The sequence below is a fragment of the Ranitomeya variabilis genome, chromosome 1 (genome assembly GCF_051348905.1).
Source record: "Ranitomeya variabilis isolate aRanVar5 chromosome 1, aRanVar5.hap1, whole genome shotgun sequence".
Classification (NCBI taxonomy): Eukaryota; Metazoa; Chordata; class Amphibia; order Anura; family Dendrobatidae; genus Ranitomeya; species Ranitomeya variabilis.
Genome location: NC_135232.1, coordinates 662,807,532 through 662,821,183, shown reverse-complemented (window position 1 = coordinate 662,821,183; position 13,652 = coordinate 662,807,532). Strand labels below are relative to the sequence as shown.

The following is a 13,652-nucleotide window of genomic DNA, read 5'->3' as shown; positions in this document are numbered from 1 at the left end:
CAATAATGCACTGCTACTTTTGTGGATTTTTTTCTTTTTTCTTTTTACCATTTATGTTTCATTGCTAAGTTTTTTTGTACATGTATACTGATACATATATGTAATTCTCTGTTTCTTTGTTCTATCCCAGTCTGATGAAGGTCTGATTGTAAGACCGAAACGTTACACATGAATCTGTGGTTGCTTTACCTGAATGAATTAATTGCAAATTTAAAGAGTGCCAGATTTTCTATAATTATGAGAAATAGCAGTGGTATCCTTCTCTGAGCACCTTTTTTCAAGTGTACGGAATGACGTGTATCCTATTCTTGTGCATTTTAAGTCTTGTTTGCCAGAGGGATCAAATACTTATTTCTCACTGCAAAATGCAAAGAAATTTATATAATTTTTGCAATGTGATTTTCTGGATATTATTTTTGATATTCTATCTCTCAATGTTAAAATTACCTTACTCTTAAAATGATAGACTGTTTATGTCTTTGTCAGTGGGAAAACTTACAAAATCAGCAAGGGAGCAAATAATTATTCCATTCACTGTATGTATACTGCACAAATCTTAGTACAGCGATCAATTGTAATGTCAGGTCCACCCCATATATAATTGTATTTCTTGAACCTACAATTCCCAGTATGTCCTTAACCCCCTAATCCCATATGACGTACTATCCCGTCAAGGTGACCTGGGACTTAATTCCCAGTGAGGGGATAGTACGTCATATGCGATCGGCCACGCTCACCGGGGGAGCGCGGCCGGGTATCAGCTGACTATCGCAGCTGACATCCGGCACTATGTGCCAGGAGCGGTCACGGACCGCCCCTGGCACATTAACCCCCAGCACACTGCGATCAAACATGATCGCAGTGTTCCGACGGTATAGTGAAGCATCGTGCAGGTAGGGGGCTCCCTGCGTGCTTCCCTGAGACCCTTCTTCTCCCTGCAGGCCCTGGATCCAAAATGGCCGTGGGGCTGCGTCCGGGTCCTGCAGGGAGGTGGCTTGCCAGCTCCTGCTCAGAGCAAGCGCTGGTAAGCCTGCAGCCCTGCATGTCAGATTGCTGATCTGACACAGTGCACAGCAAAGTGTCAGATCAGTGATCTGACCCTTTAACATGATGCCCCCCTCCCACCCCCTTCCCGTGGCAATGTTATCAAGTAAAAAAAAAAATATTCACATGTAAAAAATTCCTAAATAAAGAAAAAAAATATTGTTCCCATAAATACATTTCTTTATCTAAATAATTAAAAAAAAACAATAAAAGTACACATATTTAGTATCGCCGTGTCCGTAGCGACCCCACCTATAAAACTGTCCTGCTAGTTAACCCCTTCAGTGAACGCGGTAAAAAAAAAAAAACGCGGCAAAAAACAATGCTTTATTATCATACCACCGAACAAAAAGTGGAATAACACGCGATCAAAAAGACAGATATAAATAACCATGGTACCGCTGAAAACGACATCTTGTCTCGCAAAAAAAGAGCTGCCACACAGCATCATGAGCGAAAAATAAAAAAGTTATAGTCCTCAGAATAAAGTGATGCAAAAATAATTATTTTTTCTATAAAATAGTTTTTATCGTATAAAAGCGCCAAAACATAAAAAAAAATCAATGAGGTATCGCTGTAATCGTACTGACCCTAACAATAAAACTGTTTTATCAATTTTGCCAAACGTGGAATGGTATAAACGCCCGCCCCAAAAGAAATTAATGAATAGCTGGTTTTTGGTCATTCTGCCTCACAAAAATCGGAATAAAAAGTGATCAAAAAATGTCACGTGCCCGAAAATGTTACCAATTAAAATGTGAACTCGTCCCACAAAAAAACAAGTCCTCAGATGACTCTGTGGACCAAAATATGGAAAAATTATAGCTCTCAAAATGTGGTAACGGAAAAAATATTTTTTGCAATAAAAAGCGTCTTTTAGTGTGTGACAGCTGTCAATCATAAAAATCCGCTAAAAAGCCCGCTATAAAAGTAAATCAAACCCCCCTTCATCACCCCCTTAGTTAGGGAAAAATAATAAAATTAAAAAATTATTTATTTCCATTTTCCCATTAGGGTTAGGGCTAGGGTTAGGATTAGGGTTAGGGTTAGGGCTAGGGTTAGGGCTAGGGTTAGGGCTAGGATTAGGGTTAGGGCTAGGGTTAGAGTTGGGGCTGGGGTTTCAGTTAGAATTGGGGGTTTCCACTGTTTAGACAGATCAGGGGCTCTCCAAACGCGACATGGCGTCCGATCTCAATTCCAGCCAATTCTGCGTTGAAAAGTAAAACAGTGCTCCTTCCCTTCCGAGCTCTCCTGTGTGCCCAAACAGGGGTTTACCCCAACATATGGGGTATCAGCGTACTCAGAACAAATTGGACAACAACTTTTGGTGTCCAATTTCTCTTATTACCCTTGGGAAAATAAAAATTTGGGGGGATAAAAAACCATTTTTGTGGGAAAAAAGGATTTTTTATTTTCACGGCTCTGCGTTATAAACTGTAGTGAAACACTTGGGGGTTCAAAGTTCTTACAACACATCTAGATAAGTTCCTTGGGGGTCTAGTTTCCAATATGGGGTCACTTGTGGGGTGTTTCTACTGTTTAGGTACAATAGGGGGTCTGCAAACGCAATGTGACACCTGCAGACCAATCCATCTAAGTCTGCATTCCAAATGGCGCTCCTTCCCTTCCAAGCTCTGCCATGCGTCCAAACGGTGGTTCCCTCCCACATATGGGGTATCAGCGTACTCAGGACAAATTGGACAACATCTTTTGGGGTCCAATTTCTCCTGTTACCCTTGGGAAAATACAAAACTGGGGGCTAAAAAATAATTTTTGTGGGAAAAAAATGATTTTTTATTTTCACAGCTCTGTGTTATAAACTGTAGTGAAACACTTGGGGGTTCAAAGTTCTCACAACATATCTAGCTAAGTTCCTTAGGGGTCTAGCTTCCAGTATGGGGTCACTTTTGGTTGGTTTCTACTGTTTAGGTACATTAGGGGCTCTGCAAACGCAATGTGACGCCTGCAGACCAATCCATCTAAGTCTGCATTCCAAATGGCGCTCCTTCCCTTCCGAGCTCTGCCATGCACCTAAATGGTGGTTCCCCCCACATATGGGGTATCAGTGTACTCAGGACAAATTGCACAACAACTTTTGGGGTCCATTTTCCCCTGTACCCTTGGTAAAATAAATCAAACTGGAGCTGAAGTAAATTTTGTGTGAAAAAAGTTAAATGTTCATTTTTATTTAAACATTCCAAAAATTCCTGTGAAACACCTGAAGGGTTAATAATCTTCTTGAATGTGGTTTTGAGCAACATGAGGGGTGCAGTTTTTAGAATGGTGTCACACTTGGTTATTTTCTATCATATAGACCCCTCAAAATGACTTCAAATGAGATGTGGTCCCTAAAAAAAAAATGGTGTTGTAAAAATGAGAAATTGCTGATCAACTTTTAACCCTTATAACTCCCTAACAACAAAAAAATGTGTTTCCAAAATTGTGCTGATGTAAAGTAGACATGTGGGAAATGTGTCTTATTAAGTATTTTGTGTGACATATCTCTGTGATTTAAGGGCATAAAAACTCAAAATTTGGAAAATTGCGAAATTTTCTAAATTTTCACCAAATTTCCATGTTTTTCACAAATAAACGCAAGTCGAAGAAATGTTACCACTATCATGAAGTACAATATGTCACGAGAAAACATTGTCAGATTCATCAGGATTCGTTTGAAGCGTTCCAGAGTTCTAACCTCATAAAGGGACAGTGGTCAGAATTGTAAAAATTGGCCCGGTCATTAACGTGCAAACCATCCTTGGGGCTTAAGGAGTTAACAATAATAAGCAGATGCTAGGAGTTGTTGTTACCAGCCATCATCAGACTGCAGACTATACAAGAACCACAGTTCTGATGAGACACATGCAAATAAACATTTGCATGTGATATGTGATATATCTTCTGATTCAAGTCATTCCCATCCCTTTGTTTCCATGTAGTATATGATGAGATTTCAAGCCCAGAGCTAAACTCTGCAGACTTCCCTCTTGTCCATCAGCAGCAGCACTCCTTGACAGAATTTTAAAAAAACAATCATTATACTGCCCCATAAATAAAAATATCTCCCATGCTGCATCACTGAATAAATATTTTCCACTTACTTTGCCTCCTGCACAAAATATCCCCCTCACACTGCCCCTCTCCATAGTATCCCCCATACTACCCAGCTCCATAATGTACCCCAACTCACTGCCCCTCTCCATAATGTTCCACCACACTGCCCCTTTCCATAATGCCCCCCACACCACCCCTCTCCATCATGTCCCCCAACACTGTCCTTTATGATATTTCACACACACACAGCTCCTCTCCATAATATCCCTTACACACAGCCCTTCTTCATAATGTTTCCTCACACTGGCCCTCTCCATAATTATCCCCCTCAAACTGCCCCTCTCCATAGTATCCCCCATACTACCCAGCTCCATAATGTACCCCAACTCACTGCCCCTCTCCATAATGTTCCACCACACTGCCCCTTTCCATAATGCCCCCCACACCACCCCTCTCCATAATGTCCCCCAACACTGTCCTTTATGATATTTCACACACACACAGCTCCTCTCCATAATATCCCTTACACACAGCCCTTCTTCATAATGTTTCCTCACACTGGCCCTCTCCATAATTACCCCCCACACACTGCCCCCTTCTATAATATCCCCCTCACACTGCCTCTCTGCATAAAGTCCCCCCCATCGAAAATTATAATTTGCCCCCTTTCACAATCCCCCTTAATGTCCCAAATTGCCCCATAGTGTCCCCCATAACTGTATGATGTCCCCCATAGTGTTCTTCATTGTCCCATGATGTTCCCTATTGCCATGTAATGCCCCCCATAGTGTCCCTCATTACCCCATGATTTTCCCCATTGTCCCATAATGGCCCCCATAGTATCCCCCATTACCCCATAATACCCCCCATAGTGTACCTCATTGCCCTATAATGGCCCCTTAGTTTACCTCATTGCTCCATAATGGTCCATGGAAAGTAACACCAAACAAAAAACTAGCAAACTTCATATTCGGCTCCTCCTGGACCTCTCACTGGTGTCCCCCGTGTCCTTGCCACCTCTGCGTCCCAGCACCAGCAGCAGTGTGAATAGGTCAGCAGCATGCTTACTTTATTATACCCATGCATGTCGGGGCCTGGAGGAAGTGGCGTCTCCCGGGCAGCTCCACGGGCCGCACAACATCTCTCAGTGGGTCCCATGCGGCCTGCTGGTCGTGTGTGGTGCAGACCTGAGTTAAGGTGACCCACTGCCAGTCTGTGCATTGCAATGACTGCTTGATTAGGCTTACTGCTCCCAGATTACACTTGACAACAGACAGTGGCTGCAAGTTGACCAAACGGAGACACCTAGCAGCTGACACTTTGGAGTAATTTTTTGGGGGCTGACAATGTACTTTTAAGTTTATTGAAAGTGTCCTCTGACTGTTAAAAAGATTCTGCAGCTAAAATGAGCTATTCCAATAAAACTTTTATATTGTATTAGGGGTTTGTTGATTTAATTGGCTTTATAAAAATATAGTTTCAGAAATGGAACTTAACCCCTTCCCGACCTTTGACGCCACGTAGGCGTCATGAAAACCCATGCCAATCCGACCCATGACGCCTATGTGGCGTCATGGAATGATCGCGTCTCTGCAGAGCGGGTGAAAGGGTTAACTCCGATTTCACCCGTTCTGCAGAGACAGGGGGAGTGGTACTTCAGCCCAGGGGGGGTGGCTTCACCCCCCCGTGGCTACGATCGCTCTGATTGGCTGTTGAAAGTGAAACTGCCAATCAGAGCGATTTGTAATATTTCACCTAAAAAACTGGTGAAATATTACAATCCAGCCATGGCCGATGCTGCAATATCATCGGCCATGGCTGGAAATACTGAAGTGACCCCCCCCCACCCCACCGATCGCCCCCCCAAGCCACCGATCTGTCCCGTAGTCCCCTCCGTCCTGTGCTCCGCTCCCCCGTCCTCCTGTCCGCTCCCCCCGTGCTCCTATGTCACCCCCCCGTGCTCCGACGCCCCCCCCGTGCACCGATCTCCCCCCCCTTATACTTACCGAGGCTCCCGGTGCCCGTCCGCCTCCTCCATGGGCGCCGCCATCTTCCAAAATGGCGGGCGCATGCTCAGTGCGCCCGCCGAATCTGCCGGCCAGCAGATTCATTACAAAGTACATTTTGATCGCTGTGGTAGGTTCTATCACAGCGATCAAAATAAAAAAAATTATAAATAAACCCCCCCTTTATCACCCCCATAGGTAGGGACAATAATAAAATAAAGAAAATATTTTTTTTTTCCTTTTCCACTAGGGTTAGGGTTAGAACTAGGGTTAGAACTAGGGGTAGGGTTAGGGTTAGGGGTAGGGTTAGGGTTACGGGTAGGGTTAGGGGTAGGATTAGGGTTATGGCATGTGCACACAGTGCGGATTTGGCTGCGGATCCGCAGCGGATTGGCCGCGGATCCGCAGCGGATTGGCCGCGGATCCGCAGCGGATTGGCCGCGGATCCGCAGCGGATTGGCCGCGGATCTGCAGCGGATTGGCAGCGGATCCGCAGCGGATTGGCCGCTGCGAATTCGTACCAGTTTTCCATCAGGTTTACAGTACCATGTACACCTATGGAAAACCAAATCCGCTGTGCCCATGATGCTGAAAATTCCGTGCAGAAACGATACGTTGTATTTTCCGCAGCGTGTCAATTCTTTGTGCGGATTCCGCAGCGTTTTACACCTGTTCCTCAATAGGAATCCGCAGGTGAAATCCGCACAAAAAAACACTGGAAATCTGCTGTAAATCCGCAGGTAAAACGCAGTGCCTTTTACCTGCAGATTTTTCAAAAATCGTGCGGAAAAATCTCACACGAATCCACAACGTGGGCACATAGCCTTAGGGTTAGGGTTGGAATTAGAGTTAGGGTTGGAATTAGGGCTAGTGTTGGAAATAGGGTTAAGATTAGGCTTGTGGTTAGGGTTACGGATAGGGTTAGGGGTGCGTTGGGGTTACAGTTGTGGTTAGGGTTGGGATTAGGGTTAGGGTTGGGATTAGGGTTAGGATTAGGGTTGGAATTAGGGTTACGGGTGTGTTGCGGTTAGGGTTGTGGTTAGGGGTGTGTTGGGGTTAGGGTTGTGATTAGGGTTATGGCTACAGTTGGGATTAGGATTAGGGGTGTGTTGGGGTTAGTGTTGAAGTTAGAATTGAGGGGTTTCCACTGTTTAGGCACATCACGGTTCTCCAAACGCAACATGGCGCCACCATTGATTCCAGCCAATCTTGCGTTCAAAAAGTCAAATGGTGCTCCCTCCCTTCCAAGCCCCGACGTGCGCCCAAACAGTGGTTTACCCCCACATTTGGGGTACCAGCGTACTCAGGACAAACTGGGCAACAACTGTTGGGGTCCAATTTCTCCTGTTACCCTTGCAAAAATAAAAAATTACTTGCTAAAACATAATTTTTGAGGAAAGAACAATTATTTTTTATTTTCATGGCTCTGCGTTATAAACTTCTGTGAAGCACTTGGGGGTTGAAAGTGCTCACCACACATCTAGATAAGTTCCATCGGGGGTCTAGTTTCCAAAATGGGGTCACTTGTGGGGTGTTTCTACTGTTTAGGCACATCAGGGGCTCTGCAAATGCAACATGATGCCCGCAGACCATTCCATCAAAGTCTGCATTTCATATGTCACTACTTCCCTTCCGAGCCCTGACGTGTGCCCAAACAGTGGTTTACCCTCACATATGGGGTACCAACACACTCACAACAAACTGGGCAACAAATATTGGGGCCCAATTTCTCCTGTTACCCTTGTGAAAATAAAAAATTGCTTGCTAAAACATCTTTTTTGAGGAAAGAAAAATGATTTTTTTATTTTCACGGCTCTGCGTTGTAAACTTCTGTGAAGCACTTGGGGGTTGAACGTGCTCATCACACATGTAGATAAGTTCCTTGGGGGGGTCTAGTTTCCAAAATGGGGTCACTTGTGGGGTGTTTCTACTGTTTAGGCACATCAGGGGCTCTGCAAATGCAATGTGATGCCCGCAGACCATTCCATCAAAGTCTGCATTTCAAATGTCACTACTTCCCTTCCGAGCCTTGACGTGTGCCCAAACAGTGGTTTACCCCCACATATGGGGTACCAGCACACTCACAACAAACTGGGCAACAAATATTGGGGCCCAATTTCTCCTGTTACCCTTGTGAAAATAAAAAATTGCTTGCTAAAACATCTTTTTTGAGGAAAGAAAAATGATTTTTTATTTTCACGGCTCTGCGTTGTAAACTTCTGTGAAGCACTTGGGGGTTGAATGTGCTCACCACACATCTAGATAAGTTCCTTGGGGGGTCTAGTTTCCAAAATGGGGTCACTTTTGGGTGGTTTCTACTGTTTAGGCATATCAGGGGCTCTGCAAACGTAACATGATGCCCGCAGACCATTCCATCAAAGTCTGCATTCCAAAACGTCACTACTTCCCTTCCGAGCCCCGGCATGTGCCCAAACAGTGGTTTACCCCCATATATGGGGTATCAGCGTACTCAGGAGAAACTGGACAACAACTTTTAGGTCCAATTTCTCCTGTTACTCTTGCAAAAATAAAAAATTATGGGCTAAAAAAATATTTTTGAGGAAAGGAAACACATTTATTATTTTCACGGCTCTGCGTTATAAACTTCTGTGAAGCACTTGGGGGTTCAAAGTGCTCACCACACATCTAGATAAGTTCCCTTGGGGTCTAGTTTCCAAAATGGAGTCACTTTTGGGGAGTTCCTACTGTTTAGGCACATCAGGGGCTCTGCAAAAGCAACCTGACGCCCGCAGAGCATTCCATCAAAGTCTGCATTTCAAAACGTCACTACTTCCCTTACGAACCCCGACGTGTGCCAAAACAGTGGTTTACCCCCACATATGGGGTATCAGCGTACTAAGGAGAAACTGGACAACAACTTTTGGGGTCCAATTTCTCCTGTTACCCTTGGGAAAATAAAACATTGTGGGCTAAAAAATCATTTTTAAGAAAAGAAAAATTATTTTTTATTTTCACGGCTCTGCGTTATAAACTTCTGTGAAGCACCTGGGGGTTATAAGTGCTCACTATGCATCTAGATAAGTTCCTTGGGGGGTCTAGTTTACAAAATGGGGTCACTTGTAGGGGATCTCCAATGTTTAGGCACACAGGGGCTCTCCAAACGCGACATGGTGTCCGCTAACGATTGGAGCTAATTTTCCATTCAAAAAGTCAAATGGCACGCCTCCCCTTCCGAGCCTTGCCGTGCACCCAAACAGTGGTTTACCCCCACATATGAGGTATCGGCGTACTCAGGAGAAATTGCCCAACAAATTTTAGGATCCATTTTATCCTGTTGCCCATGTGAAAATGAAAGAATTGAGGCTAAAATAAATTTTGTGTGAAAAAAAAGTACTTTTTCATTTTTGCGGATCAATTTGTGAAGCACCTGGGGGTTTAAAGTGCTCACTATGCCTCTAGATAAGTTCCTTGGGGGGGTCTAGTTTCCAAAATGGGGTCACTTGTGGAGGAGCTCCAATGTTTAGGCACACAGGGGCATTCCAAAAGCGACATGGTGTCCGCTAACGATGGAGATAATTTTTCATTCAAAAAGTCAAATGGCGCTCCTTCCCTTCCGAGCCTTACCATGTGCCCAAACAGTGGTTTACCCCCACATGTGAGGTATCGGTGTACTCAGGAGAAATTGCCCAACAAAATTTAGGATCCATTTCATCCTGTTGCCCATGTGAAAATGAAAAAATTGAGGCTAAAATAATTTTTTGGGGAAAAAAAAGTACTTTTTCATTTTTACGGGTCAATTTGTGAAGCACCTGGGGGTTTAAAGTGCTCACTATGCTTCTAGATAAGTTCCTTTGGGGGTCTAGTTTCCAAAATGGGGTCACTTGTGGGGGAGCTCCAATGTTTAGGCACACGGGGGCTCTCCAAACGCGACATGGTGTCCGCTAAAGATTGGAGCCAATTTTTCATTCAAAAAGTCAAATGGCGCTCCTTCCCTTCCGAGCCCTGCCGTGCCCCCAAACAGTGGTTTACCCCCACATATGAGGTATCAGCGTACTCAGGACAAATTGGACAACAACGTCCGTGGTCCAGTTTCTCCTTTTACCCTTGGGAAAATAAAAAAATTGTTGCTAAAAGATCATTTTTGTGGCTAAAAAGTTAAATGTTCATTTTTTACTTCCATGTTGCTTCTGCTGCTGTGAAACACCTGAAGGGTTAATAAACTTCTTGAATGTGGTTTTGAGCACCTTGAGGGGTGCAGTTTTTAGAATGGTGTCACTTTTGGGTATTTTCAGCCATATAGAACCCTCAAAATGACTTCAAATGTGAGGTGGTCCGTAAAAAAAATGGTTTTGTAAATTTTGTTGTAAAAATGAGAAATCACTGGTCAAATTTTAACCCTTATAACTTCCTAGCAAAAAAAAAATTTGTTTCCAAAATTGTGCTGATGTAAAGTAGACATGTGGGAAACGTTATTTATTAACTATTTTGTGTCACATAACTCTCTGGTTTAACAGAATAAAAATTCAAAATGTGAAAATTGCGAAATTTTCAACATTTTCGCCAAATTTCCATTTTTTTCACAAATAAACTCAGAAATTATCGACCTAAATTTACCACTAACATGAAGCCCAATATGTCACTAAAAAACAACCTCAGAATCGCTAGGATCCGTTGAAGCGTTCCTGAGTTATTACCTCATAAAGGGACACTGGTCAGAATTGCAAAAAACGGCAAGGTCATTAAGGCCAAAATAGGCTGGGTCATGAAGGGGTTAAAGGGGCTCCACAATACTGTAAATACAATTAAATATGCTTTGTTTTAAAATTCTGCCTATGATAGTGGCTGAAAAATATAACCTGCAGCTGTCCGAGCGACTGCAGATATGTCCTTGTGAGCTGCCATACGGATCACCTGGTTTCAGTGTACAACTCAAGGGAACCAGGCAGTTCCTAACCTGAGACAGAGCTGCTGCCACTCTAACAGCTCCCGCCTTCCCACCGGATGGTGTAGCTGCTTGCAAGGGTTGAATTTTAAACTTGATGAGCTGATATTTTGTAACATATATTAACATTAGTACTGAACCTCTTTAAGTTTATCATATTCTTTGTTGGATTCCGCTACACAGTGATTACATGGGAAATTGCGCTCTAAACTGGGCTAAATGCATAAATTGTGTAATAGTGAAGTGATATATGAAGTCAAAGTAACATTAACTCTTCATTTTGTTTTTAACCTTGATAGACTAGAGACCTGTCCAGATGGGTATGTTTTCTCTCTCCTAGCACTCTCTTTTTTTTTGCATGGGGATTGTGATGGTTTGATCATTTTCACTTGGGAGCCCAGCACGACTTCCATTTCTTCATCTTATAGATGTCATTTATATTTAATGGAAAATGTAAATGTAGCCATCTGTCTGCGTGGTAATTATAGATAAATAGTCTGTCATTTCTGACGCACGGCTGATGTTTAATATGTTATGATTTATAATAATAGTGTACTTGCCGTAGTAAAATAACAGTGGTCTAGTTTAGAATGGGCCGGAGAAGAAGTGGCACAGCTCTTTGCTAGTAGCCCTGCCACTTTATTTTACTGTAGCAGTCAGGAGTGGGTGAGTAACAGTAGTCTGTTCCTCACCAATCAAACACCAGTGTCATATAGTAGCAAAACACCAAAATGGTCTATGATCACACAACATTTCAGTGGTTATGTGTCTTCTTTTTGCAATATTAAGTATTGAAGGTATGAATTACTGGATAAAAATGGCAAATTTGTAATTTTTAAATAATAAAAAACTGGGCAGCAACTTCTATGAGAGGCCATATTTGTGTTCTGCATTAATTGTGAGAACACAATAACTTTAGTTTATTTTTCAAAATACTTTCTGTTCATGACTAGTGATGAGCGAGTGTACTCGTTGCTCAGGTGGTCTCTGAGTATTTGTAACTGCTCGGAGATTTAGTTTTTGTTGCCTTGGCTGCATGATTTACAGCTGATAGACAGCTTGAATACATGTGGGGATTCCCTAGCAACCAGGCAACCCCCACATGTACGCAAGCTGTCTACCAGCTGTAAATCATGCAGCTGAGTCAACAAATACTAAATCTCCGAGCAGTTACAAATACTCAGAGATCACCCGATTGTGCTGAATACACTCGCTCATCACTATTCATGACCTTTATTAAGGGCTTATTCAGACATCTTTTCTTTTCACGTATGAGGAAAATGGACTGAGTTTCACCAGTGATTTTTTTTCATCAGTATCTTTAGATTTTCATCAGTGTTTAGTCAGTTTCATCAAGTTTTTTCACTAATTAAAAAAATAAAGTTTCTGCACCTTCTCCTATTAGTCAGTGAAAACGGATAGAGCACAGATAGCATCCGGGTGCTGTTTGACTTTTTCACTGTCCCATAGACTTGCATTGCTGATTTTGATTCGACACTCTGCTCAAAGTCGAGCATTTCTCCATGATGAAAAAAACATAGGGATGAGTGCTATCCATCAAAATGACGAATAGCATTCATCCGATTTTTATGGCCCTAAGAGTGTGCAGGCTCTACACCGTGAAAACACAAGGATGCGTAGACCATCAGTACATTTTCTTATTGGCACATGTATTGTTGTTGTTTTTTTCAATATGTTTTAGTTCCTGCTTTTTATTGCTTTTTTTGTAGCATTGTTTTCTGAAGTTATGTGATTCATAGATTAGGTAATTCAATGATTCTGCTTAAATTCTCGTGATTTCTATTATAAAAAAAACACTACCATAATAACACAAGACACTTGCAAAATATTCACATTCAAGATTGGTAAATATGAGAGGGTAATTCCCACAATTTCATCTTGTCTGGTAGGAAGGGTGAATTGAATTAAGGAGCTCCGAAGTGAAAATGATTGCGCATCGATCTGCCCAGTATGGTTTTCTTCCTTTTTTCCCTCCATTTCTTTTTCTTTGCTCGTTTAGGTTTTCAGATGGATCTGTGTGCTGACTGCTCGATCTGTGATAATCTTATTCTAACCTGTTTTAAACAATTTTTTTTTTATAGCAGGACTTAAAACTCGACAGGTTTACTTACCTTCAATGGCCTGACTCTAAGTTCTGTACAATTACCTGTTAGACCCAGTCTGGCGCTGCATGAAAAAATCTGCAACAGACAGGAAATCTGCAGCATGACTGTAAAAAAAGGATTGTACAAGGATGACAATTGAGAAAAAAAATTGTGTTGTGAGTTTTCTGACGATTTTATAAACGCTCATGTGAACTCAGCCTTACGCTGTGTATTTATTGCAGACATTCAGTGCAAGATTCACATTAAGAATTTATAGTTAAAGAGAACCTGTCATTAGGATCATGCATGTTAAACTAAAGATACGGGAAAAAAGGTGCTGGTATACTGATTTCATATGTACCTTCAGTGTAGAAATCCGCAGCCTGCATGTTGTTTAAATTATTGGGCGTTTTGGTGCAATGAGCATTTCGTGTATCGGGCAGGACTATCTCTGGTGTCCATATCTTTTTTTTGCCTTATATTTTGCATCGGTGCCATCTTAACCACAGGTGGCGCTTGTGCACTTTGATCTTGCTGCCA

General features: G+C 42.5%; 1 protein-coding gene across 11 annotated transcripts in view; it reads left to right on the top strand.

Moving 5' to 3' along the window:
* The window catches only part of RYR3 (ryanodine receptor 3), a 978,540-nt gene that overhangs the window by 344,996 nt on the left and 619,892 nt on the right, over positions 1-13,652 (top strand). For 6 of the 11 annotated variants that reach the window (XM_077263484.1, XM_077263450.1, XM_077263465.1 and 3 more), the window contains exon 4: positions 11,307-11,327. The exons of the other annotated variants lie outside the window; for them this stretch is intronic. In XM_077263484.1, the coding sequence (XP_077119599.1) occupies positions 11,307-11,327 (21 nt within the window). The remainder of the gene's footprint in view (positions 1-11,306; positions 11,328-13,652) is intronic. 11 annotated transcript variants of the gene reach the window in all.